Source organism: Barbus barbus, assembly GCF_936440315.1.
Source record: "Barbus barbus genome assembly, chromosome: 27".
NCBI lineage: Eukaryota > Metazoa > Chordata > Actinopteri > Cypriniformes > Cyprinidae > Barbus > Barbus barbus.
This window is the reverse complement of record NC_136755.1, coordinates 19,609,598-19,634,661: the sequence shown is the minus strand read 5'-3', so window position 1 is coordinate 19,634,661 and position 25,064 is coordinate 19,609,598. Positions and strand designations below refer to the sequence as shown.

The 25,064-nt window shown below is 36.5% G+C and overlaps 3 protein-coding genes and 1 long non-coding RNA gene across 5 annotated transcripts in view; 1 reads left to right on the top strand and 3 right to left on the bottom strand.

Annotated features, from left to right (window-relative positions):
• The window catches only part of LOC306847517, a 779,007-nt gene that overhangs the window by 18,646 nt on the left and 735,297 nt on the right, over positions 1-25,064 (bottom strand). The gene's annotated exons all lie outside the window — the stretch shown is intronic.
• Positions 7,906-10,508, bottom strand: LOC306847645 (1-acylglycerol-3-phosphate O-acyltransferase ABHD5-like). Its single transcript, XM_079381708.1, has 7 exons — positions 10,418-10,508; positions 9,958-10,043; positions 9,467-9,878; positions 9,206-9,354; positions 8,714-8,825; positions 8,430-8,616; positions 7,906-8,349 (listed from the first exon to the last, which is right to left on the bottom strand). The coding sequence occupies exons 1-7, from the start codon at positions 10,456-10,458 to the stop codon at positions 8,242-8,244; spliced, it is 1,095 nt and encodes a 364-aa protein (XP_079237834.1). The 5' UTR covers positions 10,459-10,508; the 3' UTR covers positions 7,906-8,241.
• On the top strand, positions 12,043-14,212 carry LOC306847642 (large ribosomal subunit protein eL14-like). Its single transcript, XM_079381705.1, has 6 exons — positions 12,043-12,099; positions 12,704-12,805; positions 12,951-13,045; positions 13,664-13,763; positions 13,956-14,009; positions 14,115-14,212. Exons 1-6 carry the CDS (start codon positions 12,097-12,099, stop codon positions 14,178-14,180), a joined length of 420 nt encoding a protein of 139 aa, XP_079237831.1. The 5' UTR covers positions 12,043-12,096; the 3' UTR covers positions 14,181-14,212.
• LOC306847641 (shugoshin 1-like) lies at positions 14,966-20,098 on the bottom strand. Of its 2 annotated transcripts, none has more exons than XM_079381703.1 (9): positions 19,688-20,098; positions 19,059-19,258; positions 18,777-18,829; positions 18,130-18,194; positions 17,167-18,039; positions 16,940-17,080; positions 16,068-16,232; positions 15,671-15,836; positions 14,966-15,568 (listed from the first exon to the last, which is right to left on the bottom strand). In XM_079381703.1, the coding sequence occupies exons 1-9, from the start codon at positions 19,839-19,841 to the stop codon at positions 15,433-15,435; spliced, it is 1,953 nt and encodes a 650-aa protein (XP_079237829.1). In that variant the 5' UTR covers positions 19,842-20,098; the 3' UTR covers positions 14,966-15,432. The 2 variants fall into 2 exon arrangements, with proteins under 2 accessions (XP_079237829.1, XP_079237830.1); XM_079381704.1 differs by having other exon boundaries at positions 16,068-16,229.

Sequence of the window (25,064 nt, the reverse complement as noted above, 5' to 3'; positions counted from 1 at the left end):
GGATGATTTGTAGTGCATGAGCATGTAAACATACATATATTGCTGTGTCTTTTGTGGGATTGTGTACACGCAGCAGTGTGTGTAAAGTGTCTAGTGCACATAGAGGAGAGTGTGTTACTACAGGTGGTTTGTACAGGCCCACTCACCTGTGTGTAGCACACTTCGAATTGCACAAAAAAAAAAAGTTTCATACAGTTTTTTGTGTGGTGTGGTGGGGGGTGATCCATGTTTCAGGAGGTAGGGGTTTGCATGGGTTTCAGAGGGGGGTGGGATGATTTTAGTTCAGGGCTCTCACAGCCTGGGGGAAAAAGCTGTTGAGCAGTCTGGCGGAGCGGACTCTGATGCTCCGGTACCGTCTTCCTGATGGTAGGAGCTGGAAGAGACTGTGGGAGGGATGGGTGGAGTCCTTCAGGATGCTGTTGGTTTTGCTGGAGCATCGTGTAAGGAAAATGTCCAGGATGGAGGGGAGAGGGGCACCGATGATCTTTGCAGCTGTGTTCACTGTCCGCTGGAGGGTCTTGCGGTCAGCAGCACTGCAGTTCCCGTACCAGACAGTGATGCAGCTGGTCAGCACACTCTCAATGGTGCCTCTGTAGAATGTGGTGAGGATGGGTGGAGGGAGACTTGCTCTTTTCAGCCGGCGGAGAAAGTGTAGGCGCTGTTGTGCCTTTTTGGAGAGTGACATGGTGTTGGTGGTCCAGGTGAGATCCTCTGTGATGTGCACCCCCAGGAATTTAGTGCTGCTGACTCTCTCCACAGTCGAGCTGTCGATGGTCAGTGGGGGGTGGTCAACGGAGTTTCTCCTGAAGTCCATCACAACCTCTGTGATGTTGTCTTCCCCACATTGAGGGACAGATTGTTAGTGCCACACCATTCAGCCAGCTGTGCCACTTCCTCTCTGTAGTGTGTTTCATCGTTGTTGCTGATTAGACCTACCACTGTTGTGTCATCAGCAAACTTGGAGCTGCATCAGCAAAAGTTGGAGCTGAATTTGGCAGTGGGGGTTCGGTGCCTTGCTCAAGGGCACCTCATTCGTGGTATTGAGGGTGGAGAGAGCGCTGGACATTCACTCCCCCCTACAATCCCTGCCGGCCCGAGACTCAAACCCCCAACCTTTGGATTATGAGTCTGACTCTCTAACCATTAGGCCACAACTTCCCATTTAGACAGGACACAGGTGCTTTATTTGGTACCGGTATGATTGTTGTGGATTTGAGACATGTGGGGACGACTGCCTGGCTCAGCGAGGTGTTGAAGATATCTGTTAGGACATCTGTCAGCTGTGCGGCACAGTCTCTCAGAACACGGCGAGGTATGTTGTCAGGACCCGCAGCCTTGCGTGGGTTAATCCTAGATAGCGTCTTCCTTACGTCGGCTGGAGACAGACAGAGCGCTCTGTCGTTGGGAGGTGTGGGCAGTTTTTGTGAAGGTGTGTCATTCTGCATTTCAAATCGTGAATAAAAGTGGTTGAGTGCATCGGGGAGGGATGTGTCATCATCACAGGCCTGTGGCGGGGGCTTGTAGTCAGTGATGGTCTGAATGGTTTGCCACAGGATCCGTGTGTCTCTGCTGTCTGTGAAGTGTTTGTTGATTTTTTTGAGCATATTTACAATTACTATTTCTCATGTGTTGTAACAGCAGTGGTCTATCTGATTTTTGTACACATTCTTCTGTAGAAACACCCAAGTTCACGAAAGAATATAGTGGAAACTGCATATTTAAAAGATATGCAACACACACTGTTGATCTTCACACGCTTTGACAAAAGTATTCGGTATGCTATTTGCCTTTTTGATTGCTGTGTCTCTCTGTATTTCTCTGTCCCTGTGTTTTTTAACAGGGCTGCCATCATTGAGTTGTGGTTGTTGCACTAAACATGTTTTAGAATAACATTCAGTGAGGTTGCATGTTTATTTTTATTGTTTCTGTTTTAGCTGCAATTAACTGGCCTAATATACAAATAGTGCAAGCAAAGCTAAAAGACTATACTAAAGACTAAACTAAATTTTGTGAATTTCATTAGATGAGAATAGAACGGCCTTTGAGAATAAGTTAGGGTGCTACAAATGTTGCTGTCAGTTTTTGTGAATGTAACTGGTATTTTGGGCAAATGAAGGATGCAGCCTATCCAGATTAGGGGGAAAAGTCAAATGTTACACAATTCTTCTCTTACTTTGCAGTGTCTAAATGAAAACAGTCTATTTGGTTACAATTGTATCTCAGGTGTTGTAACAGCAGTTGTCTAAGCAAACAATTGATCTGACCACGTTTAAAGTAAAGTTAGGAAAGTTAAAAAGTTTTTACTTTACTTTCACTTTCTTGGGGATCTGCTATTGGTTCAATACATGTAAAAAAAAAGTTTCATGAGAACTGGTTAAATAGTATAATCAGTGTGGGGCATTGATTAAAATGCACAAGATTCCATTAGTTGCTTTTATTTGAGCTGGCTCAAGATGTAGAATCTAAACATTGAATTTGGGGTGAGGGTTTATACGAATATCTGATATTTTAAATATCTTGGAAAAGAATTATGAAGGAAAGGAATGAGGTAAAAAAAATACATTATAGCTTTCTACAAATGAGCTTTACTAAATAAATACGTAATGCATCTGGTATATGAAATAAACGAAAAAAAGTTAACGTATTTTTTTTAGGAACAATTCCAGTACTTCTAAATAATTCACAAAAAAAGAAAAGCTCCACGCAGTTTAGTGTGTGACCGCTGGGTGGCAGTAACAAGCACACGGCAGAGTCTCACAGTCACACGTAAATACACTTTTTACATTAAACGTGGCAGATTTGTGCTGAAAGAAAATTGTCCCAGAGAGGTTTTCAGGAGGCTCGTTGGTCTAGGGGTATGATTCTCGCTTAGGGTGCGAGAGGTCCCGGGTTCAAATCCCGGACGAGCCCTTTCTTTTTCAGATGCTTCAAATGCTCATCACTGTCACAACAATGCCACAGAATAAGTTGTCTCAAATGTAATAGACTAAAATATTGCCAAAATATCAGTGGCAAACTGAAAACATGTTATATTTAGAATCCTGCTTTAATTGGTAATCAGGTTTGTTCTGTATCCTCAATATTACTTTGCAGTATTAGCAAAGGATTTTATTATTTTGTGCTGCTTTGTTGAATTAAGTTGTTTGTCTTCTAAACATTTTCATCCTGTTTGATAACAGAAATGAATTCTATGCTATAAAAGTTTTAAAAGAGAGCAGTAGAGCAAAATTTGTGTTAAGACATCTTGTATTATTTGCAGATCATTTTGTATTTAACACATGCACTGTAACAATTGTTAATAGTGAAAATATACTTCCATTGATTGATTCATTTAAAGTATTTAAAATTATTGGTTGACATGCTGTGTGTTTATATACGAGTAGACGAAATGCCCCTGAAAATAAACTATTGTGCAAATATTGCCTGTTAATAAACACATATAATGTAATGTCAAACGTATTGTATTTTAACAGTATATTTGAAAAGTATAAAAGTGTTGATTCACACAAAAATAACGTATAAAAATATAACAAGAAAGAAATACCTTTTCTTTGTGAGAAACAGATTAATTTCACTTATTGTTTTTAATTTATCCAAACTTTGAATATTATAAAATCAAATAAAAATAAAAGAAATTTCAACACAATGAAAAATGAATACAGCCAAAAAATATGGTAACACTTTTTTTTGTTACGTTACCTGTACTTATGGTAGTAATAACAGTAAATAATGCATAATTACATGCAACTAACTCTAAATCAAATTCTTATACTAATTCTAACACTATGTTGGTCATATTAATATTAACAATATAAATGTCTGTTTACAGACAATATACTAGTCTGTAAAATAAAAAAAGTCTAAATTGGGGGTCTAAGTAGGCCTCTGGAAAATAGAAAGGACTATACTAATGCACTGTAGCCGTGTGTTTATACTTACTGTTGTTTTTTGTATTAAGGTGTGTTTAATGTATTGTTTGGTTAGTAACTGGTGTGAAAGTGAATTGATGTGAGACAGTAGACGCTGTGAGAAGCAAGACAATTTTTGGAAGAAATTCCAACAATTAAGTGTAATTGAATATGTGGTTTCCTTTGTGCTCGTCTCTTAAGTGTTTGTACATGTGGAGGTGTGTTGCAAAATCAGATAAATGATTTCAAATGACTCACTTCTGTTTTAAACAAGTTGGCAAAAAACGGCCACTTCTATTTCATCAGTTGAGGTCAAAATTACTTAATTTTGCAACAGAACCTATCTCAGTTTAAGCAAAAACTGTAATGTTTATTTTCCTTACCTGTTAAAGTGGTATTGCTTTACCAAAACACAGTGACATGCACAAATATTGCTAAATGTGGTACCTAAATACGGTTATTTTCAGAGGCCGTTCCATCCGGCCTAATACTGGAGTAGATCAAAAAACAAGAGAGCAGTACTTTAGAGCAATACCTTTTACCTAATCATGTTGATATAAGACACAAGCCAATAAATTAGGGCTATCGATTTAACGCCTTCATTTGGGGCAATCAAAATAGCGGGTTAAAAATAATAACGCATTTAACGCACCAGGGTTCAGTTTTTAATGGATATGCAACTGACTGATATCATATAAGATATGTTTAGTGCTGTTTTTTCTGAATGTAAAAACATGTGATGTTGATTTTATACAGCATTTTATCTTTGACACTTTCATAAAGTTAGCAACGTGTAAGGTTTTTCTACTTTGGATTCAATACTTGAAAAAAAACCGAAGATAAATATAACAAGAAATCGTAATATTTAATTATAATTTAGAACTTATTTCTACATTCTGAAATTGAGTACAAATGATTTTGTTTTAAAAGGGGAGTGACATTAAAAAGGCATGTAGCCTACACTCAGAAACAAATCAAAGCTGTCACTGCAGGCGTTACCCTTTCAAAATGTACTAATATGTAACTTTAAGGTACTAAAATGTACTTTTAAAGTACTAATATGTAACTTTAAGGTACTAATAAAATGTAACATTTAGGGGTGAATAGCGTTTAATGTGAGTGCTGGACCTAAGTGTGTAATTTTGCCACTATTTCCAGCTTTTTTTAATGCTGTCAACATCACAAATCGGCTGTGAGCACATTTCATACAAATCGCTATATATCTCGTCTTCATTATAAACTTCCAGATGGGCCATTTTGACTCATGAACATGAAAAACAACATACAACACTTTAGCCATTCTTTATTATTCATGTGCAAAGCAAAGATAAGTAAAAAGGAGATGTTTTTAAGGGTATTTTTCTGCAACAAGTAGCCTAAATATACAAACATATAATGGGTAACACTTATTCTAACAAAATCACCAGTTCCTTAAAACCATGGGCCAGTTGCCTAAACATAGCCGTTAAAAACTATTTTGGCTAATTAGCAGTTAGCCCGAGAGCTAATTAGTCTTACATTTTTATGATTCTAATTGGGCCAATGTAATGTTTTGTAATTGCCTTTAATGACCAGTCTTTAAGAAAAGAAATTAGCCTAAAAGACAACTTTGTTTAGACTAGTCTAGGCAGTTTATGCAACCTGCCCATGTAATAGATACATATAAAATTGTTCACTTACAGCACATTTTCTTCAAGGATGGTCCACCTGGACCAACTTGGGGCTAAGAATCAAGGCATTTAAAAAATTTTTTTTTTTAAACCTTTACTTTAACTTGCATGTTAAGGATAATAAGTGCAATATTAGTATGGCTTAGAAGTGCTTGTCCTGTTTTTTGTTTTGTTTTTTGCTTCTGGAATCAGTGGACTGAGGTGTAACTTCATCTTGTTGCACTTAATCTGCCAATGAAATCAGAACATCAAGGCATCATTAATAGCGACACATACAGTACACGTGCACAAACAAACCACCTTCTCTCTCCTTTTATCTCTCACCTGCAAACACCTCGACTTCACACAGAGTGAGGTATTTCCCACGCCCAGGTAGAAAAATGTTGACATATCTCCCCTTAACAGACTTAAAATCAAATGTTTTTGTGCCTCCAGATGGGATGAGGCCAACAGTTGTAACCCTATTAATTCACATAGAGAAAGAGTAATAGAAAGTCACACAGCAATCAAAAAGACGTGTAGCACACTTCTGACAAAGGCAAGTTTGTATTCACACAGGATTTTTTCAAAGTAATTTGATCTCGTTTATTCTTATATTATTAATTTTCTGAATATTTCTGTAAGTATTAGGGAGCGAGACAATACTTACAGCTGTTACAGATCGGCCAGGCTCTCAGGACAACCAATCACAGCGCACACCCTCACCAGAATACTAATTGACTTCTCTTTCAACAAATTCAATTAATTTAGGCAAACAACTTTAAAGGAAATAGTTGAGGTCAAAAGTTTACATACACCTTTCAGAACGCAAAATGTTTATTTTTACCAAAATAAGAGGTATCATACAAAATGCATGTTCTTATTTAGTACTGACCTGAATAAGATATTTCACATAAAAGATGTTTACATGTTTAAGTCCAGAAGAGAAAATAATAGTTGAATTTATAAAAATGACCTCATTCAAAAGTTTACATCCCCTTGATTCTTAATACTGTGTTATCTGAGTGATCCACAGCTGTGTTTTTTTTGTTTAGTGAAAGTTGTTCATGAGTCCCTTGTTTGTCCTGAACATTTAAACTGCCTGCTTGTTCTTCAGGAAAATCCTTCAGGTCCCACAAATTCTTTGGTTTTTCAGCATGGAGTTTTTGCCTCTGTAGTGGACATTCTATTTCAGTGAATTTCTCTGAGACCTCACATGTCACAGTTGTAAGTCTGGATGTCCTGTACAGAGCACATTCAGGGCTTTATAGAGATACTAAATGATTGGACGTTTCACCAGGACCACACCCTCTCCTGGGTCTTTAAAGATGGCTAAATTTAATTTGATGAAACATTTGACATCCTTATGGAAATATGATTATATTTTGTAATTGTCATTTAAATCTGAATAATTTTCACATTTTTTGTCATAAAGCAACATCTCAGGAAAATGTTATGGGTTTTCAAATTCAAGTATGCCTTCCTGTTATGAAACGGGACATCATTTCATACATGTCCACTGTAGAGGACACCGGGACTAAAAGCATGTTTATTATGCATTTTGGGAGACATAATTGAATAGGAAAATAAATTATATCTATTTTATGAAATATTAGATGATATTATGAAAATCTGGCTAATTATTACTCCCATTATGACAATTATTTTTTTCAACATGCTGTCCCAACAGCAACCATTAATATGCAAATTAGATACAGTATAGATACACTGTGTTTAATGGGAAAACCATTTTATGAAATTTATGGAAATTTTTACACACATTGCATAAAACAAAATGGTATATCAAATCATTTTGTTATAATATTTTATAACATTTGAGAATCATCCTTAAACAAAGTTTAGAAGAAAAAAAATCCTGAAACCTAAAAATGTATTGGTGATTTAAAAAAAAAAAACATTGTTTTTGCCTTTTTGATGTCTATTCATGCCATTTTATTTTTAGAAAAACTTAGTCCTAGTGTCCTCTACAGAGGACATAGAATAAACCATGAATAAAAACTTTCAAAAATTGTAATTTTCCATTTTTTCTACTGCTCTAAACAGTGTAATGACATGAACAAAATATTCAATTCAGTTGGGGGGGGGCCTCAGGAGGATATATAAGATTACATTTTAGACATATCCCTTGCCACTGACAAAGTCATGACCACTTAAAGCATCAGAAAACAACGGGATCGTCCGTGATTTGAACACGACCTCTCACTCAAACCCAACCCCCCCCCGTGTAACTGTGAGCATCTGCCAGCTAGTGCCACCCAGCGGTCACACATTAAACTGTTCATCCAGAGGGCGCGTTTTCTGTCAATAAATAAAAGCAAACCAGCATTCAAAAGCAAATCCGTTTATTTTTGCAATCTTATTTTTGCTTGCGTAATATACTGAAATTCAGAAGAACTGGAGATTTTCTTAAATACAGTAAATTACTTTGTCGTTGTTGTGAGATTGTATTTACCTACTCAATGAATTATTTTGTAAAGCACGCTTGCAGAAAGCTATAAATGATCGAGCAATTTTTCATCTTTCTTTACTTTATATTTTCTACCTCCTCTTCCTCTGTCTCTTATTTCAAACCATCATCTAATCCTCCTGTCCCTTACAAGACTTGGGCTCATATAGCCTACCCTCTCCACCATGCAATTTTTGTTCATTTCTCTCTCACTCTCTCATTCATCCTTCCCATTGTGCTTGACATTATTGCATATCTTGAGCACAGCCTGGTTGAAGTCGTCCGATTGGTCCGCAAATACGTAGTGACCTGCACCCTGAATGACCTTGAAGGAATTAGGAAGAAAAAGGTGACTGTGGGGAGTTTTAAAGGTGAAAACAACGTGATCACTGAAATCAAACTTACTATGATTTCTGTGTGTGAGCTGGGTCTCATTTCTTGAATGGCTTTTCCTGATTGGCCATCGATGCTGGACCGTGATCCGTAGATGAAGGTCATGGGAAGAGAGGGACTGATCATCTCCACACGATCCATCATGGGGTGCTGAGGCCAGGCGTATGGGGTTGTCATGTTTTTATACGCCGTCTCACCGCTGCCCAATCACAAGACAAATTAGTAGGCTAAACATTTTTAATTTCTGTCCGTTAGGTCAGAAAGTAGTTATTCCACCCGGTCTTCGCGGTTTGTACCTGGCTGTTTGTGCGTTCACATGGTATATGTAATCAGCCACTGTGTCATCGGCAAATACAGACGCATATTTCTGCTTAAAATCTGATCGCAACAGCTGTAGCAACAAAGGACCTGAAAGAGAAATAAATTCGAAAAAGATAGATCAGTAACATAGAGATTTACAAATCAGCATACAAAAATAAAATGGTTATTATTTATTTCCCGTGATGACCTTACGCGATATTACTTTATAGGATCACAATTGCGAGGCGACTTGTTTTTCCTAAATGCGTCCTTATTTCTCACATTGTGAATTTATATCTCGCGATTCATTGCATATTTCTTATTAAAGGAAAAAAAACACAGACAATAGTATGGCAAAAGTTCTCATTTTTAATTAGGTTTAAGTTTTTCAATTAATATTTATATTTTACGTTATTTCAGCTCTATTTTATTTACTGAAAGTGATTTTTACTAGTTTTAGTTTAAGTTAACGATACACTGTTTCATACCCAGTGGGCCTGCCAGCCTAAGCAGAGCAAGAGGGTTAAATGGATTCATTGCTGCCCCGAATACTTTAATCCAGATGGGAACCCAATGCTCCTGAACATTTGGTCTTGCTGCAAATCCCCATGGCTCCACCAACACCAAGTGCTTCAATCTGTAACATAATCATTTAGAAAAAAAAATAAAATAAAATCATTATAGCAGACATTAAAAGTATCCTTGAATGATTCAGGATTGCTAAAATGTTATGTAATTTCCTAACACACCTGTGTGGATATTTCAGGGCATATGCAGTAGACACATATCCTCCAAGATCATGGCCCAGAAGAATCATATATTCCAACCCTTCTGCTTTTCTCCAGTCCTCCAGGGCTTGTACAAACTGCTCCTCTGCATCCTTGGCATCCCTGCCGAAAGTCGGTCGACTGCTGCGTCCAAAACCCAACATGTCTAGTGCAAACACGGGCCATCCTTCCAATGCAAGGGAAGGTAGGTTTTTTACCCACAGACCCACTCCACCCCCAAAACCATGTAGTAGCACCAGTGGGACCTGATGGCTTCGGACTCCATTTGAGGCTGAGAGGTCAGGTGAGCTTTCTCTTTCATTAAAGCCAAGAGTCCATATGTAGTTGCCATTAGATATGGGAACATATCCTTGAGTAAACTTCACTTTGATTGCTGAAAATACAATAGAGATGTTGAATGGTTTGTATGGGGATCAGAAACCTTTTAGGAGTTACCCTCACAATACACTTACATTTCAGGATTTTGTTTTCTGATTGTATAAGATGGGAGAGCGAGGTGGGACACCAGGACGGCAGCCAACTGGAAATCCACCACGACCTGTGATATACAACGAACAGATACAAAATGCACACATTAAGATTTAATAATGCCTAGAATTTTTCTTTTATTGTTTCCATCTGTTTTCTCACCATTCTTCTGGCTCTTGTGTAAGAACATTTTTTGTCTAATATTTAGAACATGCCCCTTGGGTATTTCACAATATGATTACATGATCCTTACTTATATTTATTAAACATTTTCTATATTTTCTATTGTAATTAAAGAGTATTTAACATGATACCAACCACAAGCAAGTAATACAGAATAGAATTTTCCAGTGTGTAAAGGAAAAAAGTTCTACTCGCATGAACTAACATTTATCTCTTTATTCCATGAACACACACGTATAGAGATGTGCGTGCACAGCTTACCTCCTTTGTGTAAGTACAAATTCCTCTTGACCTGTTCTCATAGTTCCTCATTTATTGTCATCACTGACATATTTCTGAGAGAAAGAGGACTGAAACACAGGCAGTGCAAATAGGGAAGTGGTTAAAGAAGGTCCCTAAGGGCCAAACATGAACCTTTCACCCACTCTTGGTTAGAGCGCATATTCATTTTCATTTATAGCCTACAGAGGTCACACATCTCTGTACAACCAAGTGTTATGCAGTACCTTTGGAACTCTCCAAATTATATACACTATACCTTTCAAAAGTTTGGGATCAGTATGATTTTTAAATACTTTTTAAATAAGTCACTTATGCTTATCAAAGCTGCATTTATTTGATCAAAACTGCATTAAAAACAGTAATATTGTGAAATATTATTACAATTTAAAATAATGGTTTCCATTAGAATATACTTTAAAATATAATTTATTCTAGTGATGGCAAAGCTGAATTTTCATCAGCCATTACAGTTTTCGTCACATGATCCTTCAGAAATCCTTTAATATGCTGATTTATTATCATTGTTGAAAATAGTTTTTGGAAACTATGATATAGGCTACATTTGTTAGGAATATTTGATGAGTAAAATGAACAGTTTTTATTCAAAATAGAAATCTTTTGTAGAATTTTCTTTTAAAATAAATTGATACTTAGTCAGCAAGGATATGGTAAATGTATGTATATATATATATATATATATATATATATATATATATATATATATATATATATATATATATATATATATATATATATAATATTTTAAATTGAAAACCAACAAAGATTAAACAAATAATTAATGAAGTAGGGTTTTGTTGAGAACATACTATTTTATTTTATTATTTATTAAATTAAATACGTTATTTAAATAAATTATCATTTAATTGCCATTGTTGTGACAGTGATGAGCATTTGAAGCATCTGAAAAAGAAAGGGCTCGTCCGGGATTTGAACCCGGGACCTCTCGCACCCTAAGCGAGAATCATACCCCTAGACCAACGAGCCTCCTGAAAACCTTTTTGGGACAATTTTCTTTCAGCACAAATCTGCCACGTTTAATGTAAAAAGTGTATTTACGTGTGACTGTGAGACTCTGCCGTGTGCTTGTTACTGCCACCCAGCGGTCACACACTAAACTGCGTTCATTGGAAGCTGACCAGTTCAGCACAAAACACCAAAAAAATGTATTTGCTTAATATAGCGTTACTGCATTATTTACAAGTACACACGATTTTCTAAAATAATATGTTTACTCTGTGATTTGTTCCTAACCATATTATTAACAGTGCAATTCGGATATGTTAGTTCTTTTGAAAAGTTCGTATCAAACTGCTTAAACGACTTAGTTACGATATCCCTGATATCACTGATTTATTTATTTTTTTATGTGCAGCGTTTACGTATGCTTAAACTTGCCTGTAATTATTCTTTCTTTTAATAAATAATAATAATAAAAGACACTGGCACAGCACATTGTTGTAACTGTATATGATAAACTGTTCAAAAAAAGAAAATAAACAGCTGCAATGCCTTTTACATCACAATCCTCCTCCAGTCCTACACGTTTGTAGACGCCGCGCATGCGCAGTACTCAAACGGAAGTCTCTTCATTCCAGAGCGGAAGTCCTTTAGTCCTTTTTCTACCACGGTCTGCCATCATGGTGAGTGAACTCACTTACGCCGAGTCTAAAATCAAATAAATATAGTGTTTTATGAAATATTACAGGCCAAGAAAGCATCGGAAACGTATTTTAATAACACAATGACCACACATATAGTATCATTGTAGTATAAGTGAAGCTTATAGCGCTATCGGTGAGAAGATAAGCTTCAGACACGTCTTGAAACAACGTGGTGGAGTGGGTTAGGCCGGAGTTACCGGAGTCTACACATATATCAGCCGTTAGACTGTAAAGTCGTGTTTCACATTTAATTACCACCAAGTGATGCAAGACCCTGAAATGAATGCGTTTTATAACGGGAACGCCGTGCTGAGTTCAGTTTGTTCTTATGGAGGCATGCTTGGTCACTTAGCCGGACAGTTGTGCTGTGGACATAAAGCTAGAGACTTCTGCCTATTATTTAGATAAGTGTACTTATATCTTATAATATACAAGTTGAGACGTCAATTAAATGCCCGGGAAACAAATAATTGTATACGCACAAAGCAATGCCGTCTTTATCACTACCATTTTCTCACTGGACTAACTTTGAACTGAAAATGCATCAAAACTCATCTCCTGTGTCCTGTATCTTCATTTCCAGGTGTTTAAGCGCTTTGTCGAGATCGGCCGCGTTGCCTTTATTGCATTCGGTCCTCACGAGGGCAAACTGGTGGCAATAGTAGATGTCATTGACCAAAACAGGGTGAGTTTTGAATACTGCTGTACTGTATTATATGAGGCGCACAGTCTTTTCACATTAAAAAGCTTAATGAAAATATATGGCATGGTTAAATTACACATGGCAGATTTGTAGAGTGATAACAGAGGTTGTTTTTAATTCTCCAAAGGCATTGGTAGATGGCCCATGCACTGGAGTGAAGAGACAAGGAATGCCATTCAAGTGCATGCAGCTCACTGACTACGTCATCAAAGTACCTCACAGGTGAGTTTGTGTCTGGAGCGTGTTTTTCATATTTTATGGATACATTCCATGTATTTGTCGGTCTCGTAGTAGTATTTGATCATCAGTTGTTCTTGTGTATCTCGATTTTACTCTTTCAAATGTCAATTTATTTCTTGTTTTCTCTAAATTGTGTTTGCAACATTTTACACCAACGTCAGAGGTTATTTTAAAACTTTGAAAGGGCTGTATTTGGTGTTTCTTTCTACATTTCTGAGGTGCCTTTTAGTATTAATTTATTGTCCCCCTCCCATAGACTCCGTATTAGAAACAGCCTTGCATTAACTCGTTTTTTTTGTAGTTTGATGCAAAGGTGATGATATACAGTATAGTTTTAAGTGTTTACATTTAAAAAAAAAAATCTAAATCTAAAAAACTTGAGGATTTACAAAGCTGTTAGTTGAAACGCGTCATCACAGTCTTGTGAAAAGGGTCTATCTGTATCTGGATGATTGGAATGTAGTAAACCATCAAATGTTGGCTAAAACATTTTTATTTTTTTTTTAAGTGTGGCATTTGTCACATTTGGGGGCATTTTCGCCCTGAGCACTAGTTAATTTGTTTGTTTCACTCATCACCTTTTCTTTTTTGGTTTTTCAGTGCCCGTCAGAAGTACGTGAGGCGCGCCTGGGAAAAGGCTGAGATCAACAAGAAGTGGGAAGAAAGCAGCTGGGCCAAGAAAATTGAGGCCAGAAAGAAGGTATAAAACAACACGCAGAGCCAGTTCAAATCTCTTGCACTTATGCGCAGTTGTTATTTGGATGATTGTTGAACGAATAGCATCTTTTAGCCTGACCTAGAAATTTCGAGGTTGATTCATGGGACATTTGCAACATGCTAGATAATGATCTGCTTCATCTCTTTTCTTACCATGCTAATTTTATTTTAACAGAGGGCTGCAATGTCTGACTTTGATCGCTACAAGGTGATGAAGGCCAAGAAAATGGTATGTTTTGTTGGACTGTAGTACTGAAAAGATATTGTGTTGAATATGATGCTGCATTGTCAGAAGATATGATTACAAGCTAACCTGTTTTTTTTCTCTCTGCAGAGGAACAAGATCATCAAGCACGAGACGAAGAAGCTCCAGAAAGCTGCAGCACAAAAGAAGGCATAAACTATCTTAAATAAACGTGTTTGACTTGTAAACTCGTAAATGTCTGTTGTTTCGTCCATTGTCTTATGGATGATTTTGTGCTGGTGGGAAAAGAGGTTTCTTCTGAGATTTGTGTACACTTGTATATTTTTGAGTTTACACTGTTCTTGATCTCGTGAGGAATGGAAAAATACATGGCATAGATTTTAATATCTATGTGCAGCATGAATCCATTGGTGACATGCATGTATTAGGCATCATGAATGGAAAAAATACAATAAGGTCTCATTTGTTAACATTACTTAATGGATTAGCTAACAATGAACAAAATATTTTTAGACTATTAATTTTGATGCTAACAAAATAGACGCTCATGTTAGTTCACAGTGCATTGAGTAATGTTGATATATTTAATGTAAAAATTCATTCATGAAATGATGTGAACAATAAGATTTAGAAGTAGCACTCGCTGTTGACAATGTAATGTAGTTAAACCAAACATTAATGCCTTCATTTTATGGTTGCCTCATGAACTAGTAATCATTATATCATAATCTAGGTTACTGTTCATTTTCCATAAATGCAGTACAAGTGTTCATTAGATCATAATTCATAAAGATTTCTTAGTTAAACCAATTCTACTTTACTGAAAAGCGCTGCCAAAATGATTAAGTACTTATTTCATTAGACCAGCCTTATAATATCGAAGTTGATGTCAGCTATATACCTATATGCAAGTTTTACTATTTTGGTCCCGATTCTTTCTCTTAATCACAATCACATGTAAAGCATTTAGACACGTGAGAAACAATTTCAGCTGTTTTACTTTATTGGTACCACACAGCGGTTTAGGAGTTGATAGATTTTATATGGCCTACGTTAACTTCAATGAAAGGCTTTAAAATGATCATATTTATAACTTTGACTTAAGTGTCTTGGAACTCTATTGTAAACTTACAAAATGGCCTTGACACACAATTTAAAGAAATTTAAATCCTCAAACCAATCTGTTGAAATGCTTCCAGCTGTAAGTCTAATAAAAATGGTTTTCAGGTTTATTTTGTGTAATTGTCTAATTGTAAATGGAAGCAATTAAACAATTAAAAGAACAGACTTAAAATTCACAAAGTCATGAGATTGACAAAAAATGACATTCATGTAACAGACGGTTAAAAATCTAAAGGGAAAAAATAATGCAAAGGTTTAGACAGACAGCACTGTAATTTTTGAAGTGGAATCATGTTACATAGGCCTATTAAGTCACATCAGTTATTCAGCGACAACCCACAAAAGACTCGTTATATAATTCCATCTTTTTAAGTGAACTCCGACGGGAAGTGAGTTTCTGTTTGAAGATGGGGGAACGCAGGAATCGGGTGTCTGTAAATTTGTCGCCACGTCGAAGTTTCCTAAAAAATTAAGTGTGTGTTAGGAGATGACAAAAAGATAATGCCATAAGTTAAAAAAAAAAATACAATACCAGATATAAGAATACCAGTCAGAGAACTTACGAGTTGATTGAGGGCTCCTTGTAGTTGACAGTACTCGTACAGCGGCGCTTACGACTGGAGCTTTGAGGGGTGTTTTGAGCAGACCTGGGCTTCTGATAGGCTGCGGGGGAGAGATTTGTCACATCACTCAAACCCAAGCCCAGAAAGGAGCGAACAACCAGCCCACCTGCAGAAACACAAGTGCATGTGTGTGACAAAGTAATTTTCCTTATACCACTTCTAGAAAAAGTGACCCCAAGAAATGTGATGTTGGTGAGTGAATATTTATAGATAGATGCACATACATGTGATGAGAAACAAGAGATTGATACAAGAGAGCCCAGAACAACAGATGCAACAGAATCAAATAACTAGAATAAAAAAAAACAAAAAAAAAACAAGTGCACAGGACTTTTACCTTTTCTTCTGCCTCTATTCACCAAGGGCATTTCATTTTCCTGGTCGGAAGAGCTGCAAGGGTGCTTTGGAAATTCAAATATTGGGCAGTCAATCATCATAAGCTCCGCCTCTCCACCAGGAGTAATGGGGATCGGAGACTCCACTGAAACAGCAGAAGGTGCTGCTATGGGAAAATATTTATATTGTTAAAACAGGGTTTGTGAAGATAAATGTAAGACCAAATAAAGATAATTTAGGGAATACATTGAAAATGCAATTTCTAACAGATCTCCATTACTTTTTAATTCATTTAGCAAAAAAAGGACTTCAATGAATACCTCTGCTCTCAACCACTAGATTATAGAAATAACTTTTACTGTACCTTCTGATCATCACAGTGCAAAAAATGTTCATCAGTATTTTTGTCTTGTTTTCCAAATGCCATTATCTACAGATTCTTAAATCAAGATACATTTACTTGAGAAGCAAAAAGACAAGATGAAAAGTCCTGTTTTCTTAAAATTAAAGAGTGAGTTTATGATTCAAATAAGATCAAAGGAAATTCAAAGAAATGCATGTTTTCAAACCCTGTTGATTTGTTCTTGTTTAAGCATAGACTTATTGTTTCGTTTCTCAGAAAACAAGACTTCGCATCTTCAATTTGCATAGAGGTTTGCATTGGAAAATACGGAGGGAGATTTTTTTTTGTAGTGCATGCAACATTTAATGCTAAATGCATGACTAAATTTAAGAATTTCTGCTCTCATTTAAGATCTTTTGAGGCCTTAATTTGTGGAAGGGAGAATTAACAAGAAAAACCTTTTTGAAAGCTGCAAAAATCTTGAAAAATGCTTCAATGCTTCAGTTTAGTGTTCCCACATACAAAGTTACCTTGGCAGATCTCTTGGCTTGGCTCTGATTGGCTGGGATTCTCAGGAGGAACACAAACTGGTGAATGTGGGAGCAGAAAGCCTGGGTCAAGATCATCGTGTAGATGCAGGCCAATTTCTTCATTTTCAGGCCCACTTTTTTCTGTAGAACATTAATTTAAAACAATGAAATCAAACAACAGAAAATGTAACAGTTTCATATACAAAATAAAATCTTTGAATGCTTACCTGTGTGCTGTATTTCAACATGGTCCTGCTTTTGGCTAGTATTTTCTTTTCCTCTGTTTTGTCTGGCCTCTTGAGCAGACCGTCTTTTAGAGCGAGCACGCCTGGGCGGTGGACTCCGAGCTCTTCTGGATCTCCTCTTCGGTACGTAAGGAGAATCATCTGCATCCTGTTCATCTTCTGAGAGGCTGCTGTTGGTCTCCATGGCCACAGGACTGGGCAGGACCTCGTCCTCTTTATCCGGAGCATCAGGTGATGGTTTCTCCACAGCTTTGCTTCCTGCTCTGAAAGGCGTTAGATGGATGGCCTCTTCACAGTCGAAGTCAAAGGTGTCACTGCCACCCAACGAGGAGTTAAGGCGATCGGCAGGTGGAAGTGCTGCTCTAGCACGACTCTGAGATCGGTCCCGGCTCTTGGAGCGAGCACGGGGTTTGGGGTTTTCCCATGGTTTCTTCAACGGGGCTCGGTCTGGTTTACGTCCCCTCTCTGGTTTGGGGCGGGAAGTGGCTTGGGTAGGTTTCTTCTTGGGCTGTCTGGTGGGCCGCTTGGGGGGTTCAGGCGTCGAGTGCTGAACGGTTGGGAGTTCAGAAATCTCAAGGTTGAACTCACAGTTCGGCCCTTTTTTTTGCGCAGCTTGTTCCTCATTAAGCTCTTCCTGTTTATGACATACCTCCTCCAATGTTGTGTTTGGTCCCACCTCTTGTATGTTATCAATAGCCTCTTCTCTTTTCACATACAATGCGTCAAATTTCTCGACCATGCCAGAGTCAAAATGTGAACTTCGCCTACTCGCAACCTCAGAGCGTCTCTTTCGCCTTGTTCCTACTGTGGGGGGCAATGAAACCTGTCTGTCACTGCGACAACCTGGAACAGCCTCTGCAAACAAACCAGTAGAGATTAAAACTACAAACAAAGAGACTGTTTATAGTATTAGGCAATTAAGGTGATAAGGGTATGGTCCAGCACCTGCAGTAAAAGGTGGTTCTGCCGAGTGATGATCAGGGATATCAGTCTCAACCACATGTACCGGTCTGCACCACAATGAGAGTAACAATATGATAATCAATAAGTTGAACGAATCACGAAAAAAAAAGCTGTGTTTTGGTCAAAATGGGCTCTCAAGTATTAGAAATTCTTATTCAGCAAGGATTAATTAAATTGATCAAAGTGACAGTAAAGAATTGTTTAATATTAGAAAATAATTAATTCAAGTAAATGCTGTCGTTTCGATCAACAAATCCTAGAAAATGATGGTTCCCATAAAAATATTAAACAGCAAAACTATTTTCTAAATTGACAATATATGTTTCTTGAACAGCATATAAGCATATTAGAATGATTTCAGAAGAATCATGAGACACTGAAGACTGGAGTAATGTCTTTTGAAAATACAGCTTCTCCATCACAGGAATAAATTACAGTTTAAAATATATTAAATACAAAAGCATCATATTAAATTGTAATAATATGTCACAATATTGCTTTTTTAATAAGTAAATAAAGCCTTGGTGAGCATAACAGACTTCTTTCAAAAACATAAAAAAATCTTACTGACCCCATGCGTTATATATTTTTTTTCAAAGCTTTAGAGCTACAGATTTGCTTTTGCTTACTTAGGACTGATGGGCTGGGGTGGACATGGTGGACTCATCTCAACAGGAGAAACCTACAAAAACAAGCAGGAAAATGAATCTAGCAGAGCTTTGATTAAGTGTAATAATTACACACACACTTAAAACACATCATTTCATACGCCCATACAAAAAAATCTGTACATGGATGCAACTTCCTGCACTGCATTTCAACTCATGTCTCCATCCATGAAAACTTTACACATAAGCACCACACTAAATAAGTACTCGGCATCTACGTGCCAACCTGTATACACCTCTCACCTGGGCACTTTCAACAGGTCTTCGATCTTTAAGCGTCCTCTTCAGCATCAGCAGGTGAAAGATGAGCGCTTGCCTTTCTTTTTTGAGCTGCAGGATGACCCCCTGTGCTTGCCGTACCTTCTCCCTCTCTGTCTGCAGGGCTACTGCAAGAGCTTTGTTATTCACCTGCACGCTCTTCAGGACAAATGGCTTCACTGTAGCTGTGGAGGGCAAAATATATTGAAAAATGAAACTGTGTTGTGATTTGCAGTCCCTTTATTTTCTTCCAAGCCTGTATGACCTTCTTTGCAACACAAATTGAGATGTTAGGGTTAATGGAAAACAATGCAATGAAAGTGAATGGGGACGGAGGCTGTCAGTCCTTAACGTTTCAATATGTTTTTCACACAAGAAAATCAGTTATATTGGTTTGGAACAACGTGAGGGGGCGTAAACGACACAATTTATAGTTTTATGTGAACTATCCCTTTAGTAACTGAGAGGTCTGTTTCCATAGACCTGGTACTGGTACAAACGGTATCATTAAAGACCAACTAGAAGTTATAAACACAAAAACACATCAAAAATCACATATATACCAACACACTGGCCACCGAATGCAACACAGTCAAATTCTCATGTAATTGCACCTGTGTTTTTGTTCTTCAGTTTTGACAGGCCGCGGTTAGCAGCTAACGTTAAAGCGCTGGCGAGACGCTTGTTTCTCTTTTCCTTCATTTTGTCCTTGATGTCGTCCAGACTCTGCTGGAAGGACTTCTTCTGCACCACCCGCTCCCGAACCATAGCTGAGCTGCGCACGATCAGTCACACACCAACGAACCAACCAGTCCAGTGTAAAGTCTTTCAGCTGATCAAGGGCTAACGTTTATCTCCATATTACGCCGAGCTTCACAAAAACACGGCGTACGTCTTACCCCGCTTTCATAAGATGAATAAACAGCTACTTTAGACCGGATAGTGCGTAAGTTGTGTATTTTGTGTGAGATGCTTCTCTGGCGTATTTCCCGTAGGGGACGTTGACGTTCGAAATCGTGCGCTGCGAGCTCTGATTGGAGGAACAAACATAGAGTTACGTCACTTCCGTGAGTAGTTCAGACCTTCTTAAAATGTAACATTTGAAATTTTAACACACTTTTATTAGCAACATTTCACATACATAAACAATTTTTTTTAATGCATCTCCTATGTTAAATTTGTTTTGTTCTGACTTTGAATTTGATATTTTTTCAATAAGACTGTTAAAAAACAAAAAGTCTGTGAAATGTTTAAAATGCTATGATATACTCTTCAATCCCCCTGGTATTTTGTAATATCCTTATTTGTTAAAATTGAATATGAGCTATGCTTTTATTTGTTATTTACTTTTTCTTTTGTCTTGTTCGTTTATATTTTTGTGTTCTTATCTGTATGTTACCTTTTTCTGCAATAATAATAAAAAAAACAATTAACACAAAATTATAAATTCGCTTAACTGGAACTAAGCGATTAGAAAGGACATTGGTGATTGATTTCTTAATTATGTATGGAAAATACCATATAGCTACTAACAAAAATGGGCAAACAATAAACCGAAACTGTTTGAAGCTGAACTAATGAAATATACTGATACTCTGAAAGATTAAAATAAAATTAAATAAGCAAACAAACAAATTAACGAATGAATGAATGAATGAACGAACAAGCAAACATAGCCTATAAGCAAACATAAATAGGCTAAATAAAATGGTAAAACGAATGTATAGAATGTGAAACATTCTCTTTAATAATTTATTTTAAGTTAACCCCTGACCCCCCCCCCCCCTGTTTATTTCCTTTGATGCTATATGATTATAACATAGCTACATATAATAAATACATTTTATGTTTATGTAAATGATCTTGTTCTGCATAAAACTTTGTTAAAAAAAAAAGTTTACTTCTTAAAAATAATAAATTAGCTAGGATATAAGTATATGCAAAATATGGTAACACTTTACAAAGCAACTAATTAAGGTCTTCAGGACTGCTTGAAAATGAAAGGCAGCTGTGTTTGATTCGAGTTGGAGCTGAACTTTGCAGGACAGTCGATCACCAAGAGCAGTATTGGGCACCCCTGCTATAGAGTATGCAATTAGCATTATTATTATTATAATAGGCTACACAATTACATAAGTAACTTTTTATTATACTCATTGTTTATTTATTTATTTATTAAATCATGATATAACAAGATAAGATTTATAAAATGTTGTTCATTTAATATTCTTTATATTACCTTCCTATTGGTTTTGCTCATGAGAATGAAAGGAGTCTCATGATTAGTTCCCTATTTCATTATTTACAAACATGTGACTTGCCAGTAAATACACTTTCTGCTATGCAAAGACTGAACTGGTCTCATGCATATGGGTTAGATGAAGTTGTATGGATGAAATTCTTAATAAAATCAATGTAATGTGATTCAAGGGGAAACAAGTCTTTGTTTGTTCCGGTACTTGCCAGAATATTCAAACTTTAACAACAACAAAAAAAAGTATATTATTTTGCCGAAATGGAATCATTGTGATGACATCACAAGACCAGTTCTGTGAGCTGCTTCTCTGCTAAACAAAGCATAATTTACCCAGCATGAGAAGTGCCCCTTCCCTTTATTGACTCCACGCCAAATGCTTTAGTTTCTCACACTGTGATAGAGTATTTTGGAACAATTATAATAATTACTCCTTACTTGTTGTATTGTAACCTGAACCCTTCCTCTATTCTAAAAAGATAATTTATTGGAGTGAAGCTGTAAAAACAGCTTCTGCAATTTTTTTAACTCGTCATCAGATATGAATGCAGTAACACATGACCATCCACATACACGCAAACCTTTGTAAGATTGCCAGAGAAGTTTGGAGTCTCACTAGTAATCAATGTCATCCAATTCCATGCCATCATCACAACATGAGGTGGGTGAAAATACAGTTCACAACAGGTCAAACTATATTTTTCACATACCATTCAGAACCTCAGGATAAATAAAAAGGGTCATAGTTTTATTTGTTCAGATCCAAATAGAATGACAACACACCCCACGGCAGTGTGATGCCTTTTATTAAGAACATTTGAAATTGTATTTTTTATGCCAGGGATGTCCAAACTCGGTCCTGGAGGACCGGTGTCCCGCAGAGTTTAGCTCCAACCCTAATTAAACACATCTGAAGCAGCTAATCAAGCTCTTACTAGGTATACTAGAAGCTTCCATGCAGGTGTGTTGAGGCGCGTTTGGACAGCCCTGTTTTATGCAAACCTGAACTTAATAACTTTTTTCCTAGTAGCAAAACATTTCCTCAAATTGGGGATTATTTCCCCCAAACTATAATCACACAACAAAACTATATTCCAGAAGTGACATCTTAATTTGTGAGGATGATTTGTGAAAAAATTTTTTGTTAGTGCAACAGGTCAGTACAAAAAAGAAAAGAAAAAAAAAGCCTTGGAATCAGGCATTGTAAAACCTGAGAAAATCACCTTGACAGTAAAAACAGGCAAATATCCATAAACACAGTGACTGACCACATAAGACACTCAGTAAACAAAACACTGTGAAAAAAACAACAACAAAAACAAACATTACATTGTTTCCCGTGCACTGAACAAGAACTGATGAAGCAAGATAAGGGACCAACAAAAGCTTCTGAAGAGCAACCTTATGAGGTCTGAAGTCTTTTTCAGTCATGCTGACTAAATGTCAGGGGCTATTGATGATGATGATGAAATGTTCCTGTGTGAAATGTTCCATGACAATTGAAATCAGAGTTATGCCACATACATGAGTGATTTTGCATATTTCAGTGGCCCTTATCAGCAGTATTTAACAAGGTGGATGGAGGTGGGCACTGCCACAGACAAAGCACCTCAACCTACAACCAAACAACTGGGACAATGAGACACTTTGCTGTCCTCTATATGTGCCTGCTTTTCTCCATTGTTCAGGTGAGTGATCATCAGATACAACCTCTGAAATATCAATGTAATAATATTTGTAACTATATGCATATACCATTGTTCAAATGTTTGGGGTCAGTAAGGTTGACGTTTATTTATCAATGATGCATTAAATTAATCAAAATGGACCAAAATGCTTTTTACAATGTTTTTTTTTTTAAAGTCTACTTCAAATAAATGCTTTTAAAAGAAAAAATTTGAAATAAAATCAAATAACTCTGGGGGAAAATGCATCACAGTTTTCACAAAAATATAAAGCAGGTAAAAAGTTTTCAACAATAATAAGAAATGTTTTTTGAGCAGCCACGCAGCATATTAAAATGATTTCTGAAGGATCATGTGACACTGAAGACTGGAGTAATGACGTAACTGAGTAAAACTGTTATTGTAAATTGTCAAATTACACTTCAATTTATCCTGATTTATTTAGTCTAAGTTATTCTTAATGATCCGTTTATTCATTCTTTTTATTCTGATTCCTACTAAGAAAATCACTTAGTTAAAGAAACCTACATGAGCTGCTTAAAAATATTAACTTTCATTTTAACATGTGAAAAGCATTCATTTATCCACATTTACATTTATTCATTTTTCTAGGTGCTTTTATCCAAATCAACTTACAAATGCAGAACAATTTGTTACTGGAGACGACACTATTCACTATTCAAATTACTGATCCATCTCCCTGAAAAGTAAATATGGTGCTTAAATGATGCTCATGATGCATAACCCATATGCATCATGAGCTTGTAGTTGTAAGAAAATATTTGGCCTTGTTGTTGCTGCTAGGACTCATTCATTTATGAGTGGAAATATTTCATATACTATCTGTGATGATAAAGAGGAGATGATAGGGAACTGACAGAAAAAGCCTAAAGGTCCAGGATATGCAAAAGAGCAGTATGGGCTTTAAATATAGTGAGACAAGAGTCGTGTACCTGACATGAACTTTTATTCTCCCTGCAGCAAGTGTGGGTGTTCTAATCATGTTCTTGTACCATCGACATGTCCTGTTCTGATTCAGGACCAACCTGTACACCACAGTCTAACTACTATCTGATAAACAAGCTGGACTGAGATTATTACAAACAAGGTTCTAAAAAAGTGGCTATGGTGCTAATAATTAGCCATTGAACAATAATTCAACAGCATTTATTGTTCTTAATTATCAACATTTATTAATAGATTTTTAAAATTAAATTATATGTTAATATTAGTTTATTCAGAGTGATTCAGTCATACCATAGCACGGCTATTCTTTTCTTTTCAAGTTTCAATTAAAATGGAAAAAGGAGAAAACATGTCAGAAATTTCTGTCATTCTGTTAAGTATTTCAAATGACAATTTTATCAATAAAATGTCTTTATCTGCTCCTTCTAACAGACAAATAATGACACAACAGTCAGTCCTGTGAATGCATTCTCATACAATTCCTCCCAAATGATGACTGACTCAAACATCACTACCACTTCACCGACTCATATTACTAACACCATGGCAAAACCACTGCTGACCCCCAGCCCAAGCCCTGGCTGCTCCAACCAACCTCACGGCAGTGCTTCAGCCCAGTATGTCCACTTTGGATTTCTGCTGATCTCTCTGATGTTTCTAGTCGTAGTGGAACTTTAATGCAGTCACACAGAGTGCCAAATAATGCTATAATAATGCCTGCATTAACTCTCATTAACTTCAAGAACTATTAATCATTCTTCAGTTATTTTTGTAGTCAGCAAATGTTTTTCTGTGGCACTTTAATGTCTATTTAACTATATGCAATGCTGATCTCTACAAACAGTTTTTTTGTCAAATGCCAAATTTGTTACAAAATAAGCTAATATATAAGACATTAACATATGTATTTGTACAATTGGGTGAACTAGGGAAATATGGGACATTGGAAATTGTTTTAGCTGGATTGTTTTGTAATGGAGTCCTATTTGATGGTCTGACATGAGACAATCACACTGAATTGCAGATGTTGAAAATGAAAATCATTTGTAGGATTTTGTTTAATGCACCATATGTGATCAGTTAAAG

Excerpts from the sequence above, each read along its gene's own strand:
- LOC306847645 (XM_079381708.1), bottom strand. The coding sequence starts at position 10,458 with ATGAGAACAGGTCAAGAGGAATTTGTACTTACACAAAGGAG. Across the intron at positions 10,044-10,417 it reads TTTGTACTTACACAAAGGAG|GTCGTGGTGGATTTCCAGTT; the intron begins GTAAGCTGTGCA and ends TGTATATCACAG. Across the intron at positions 8,350-8,429 it reads GCTCACACACAGAAATCATA|GTCATTCAGGGTGCAGGTCA; the intron begins GTAAGTTTGATT and ends AATTCCTTCAAG.
- LOC306847642 (XM_079381705.1), top strand. Across the intron at positions 13,764-13,955 it reads AAATTGAGGCCAGAAAGAAG|AGGGCTGCAATGTCTGACTT; the intron begins GTATAAAACAAC and ends TTATTTTAACAG. Across the intron at positions 14,010-14,114 it reads TGATGAAGGCCAAGAAAATG|AGGAACAAGATCATCAAGCA; the intron begins GTATGTTTTGTT and ends TTCTCTCTGCAG.
- LOC306847641 (XM_079381703.1), bottom strand. The coding sequence starts at position 19,841 with ATGGTTCGGGAGCGGGTGGTGCAGAAGAAGTCCTTCCAGCAGAGTCTG. Across the intron at positions 18,830-19,058 it reads GACCTGTTGAAAGTGCCCAG|GTTTCTCCTGTTGAGATGAG; the intron begins GTGAGAGGTGTA and ends TTGTTTTTGTAG. Across the intron at positions 15,837-16,067 it reads GAATAGAGGCAGAAGAAAAG|GTGGGCTGGTTGTTCGCTCC; the intron begins GTAAAAGTCCTG and ends GTGTTTCTGCAG.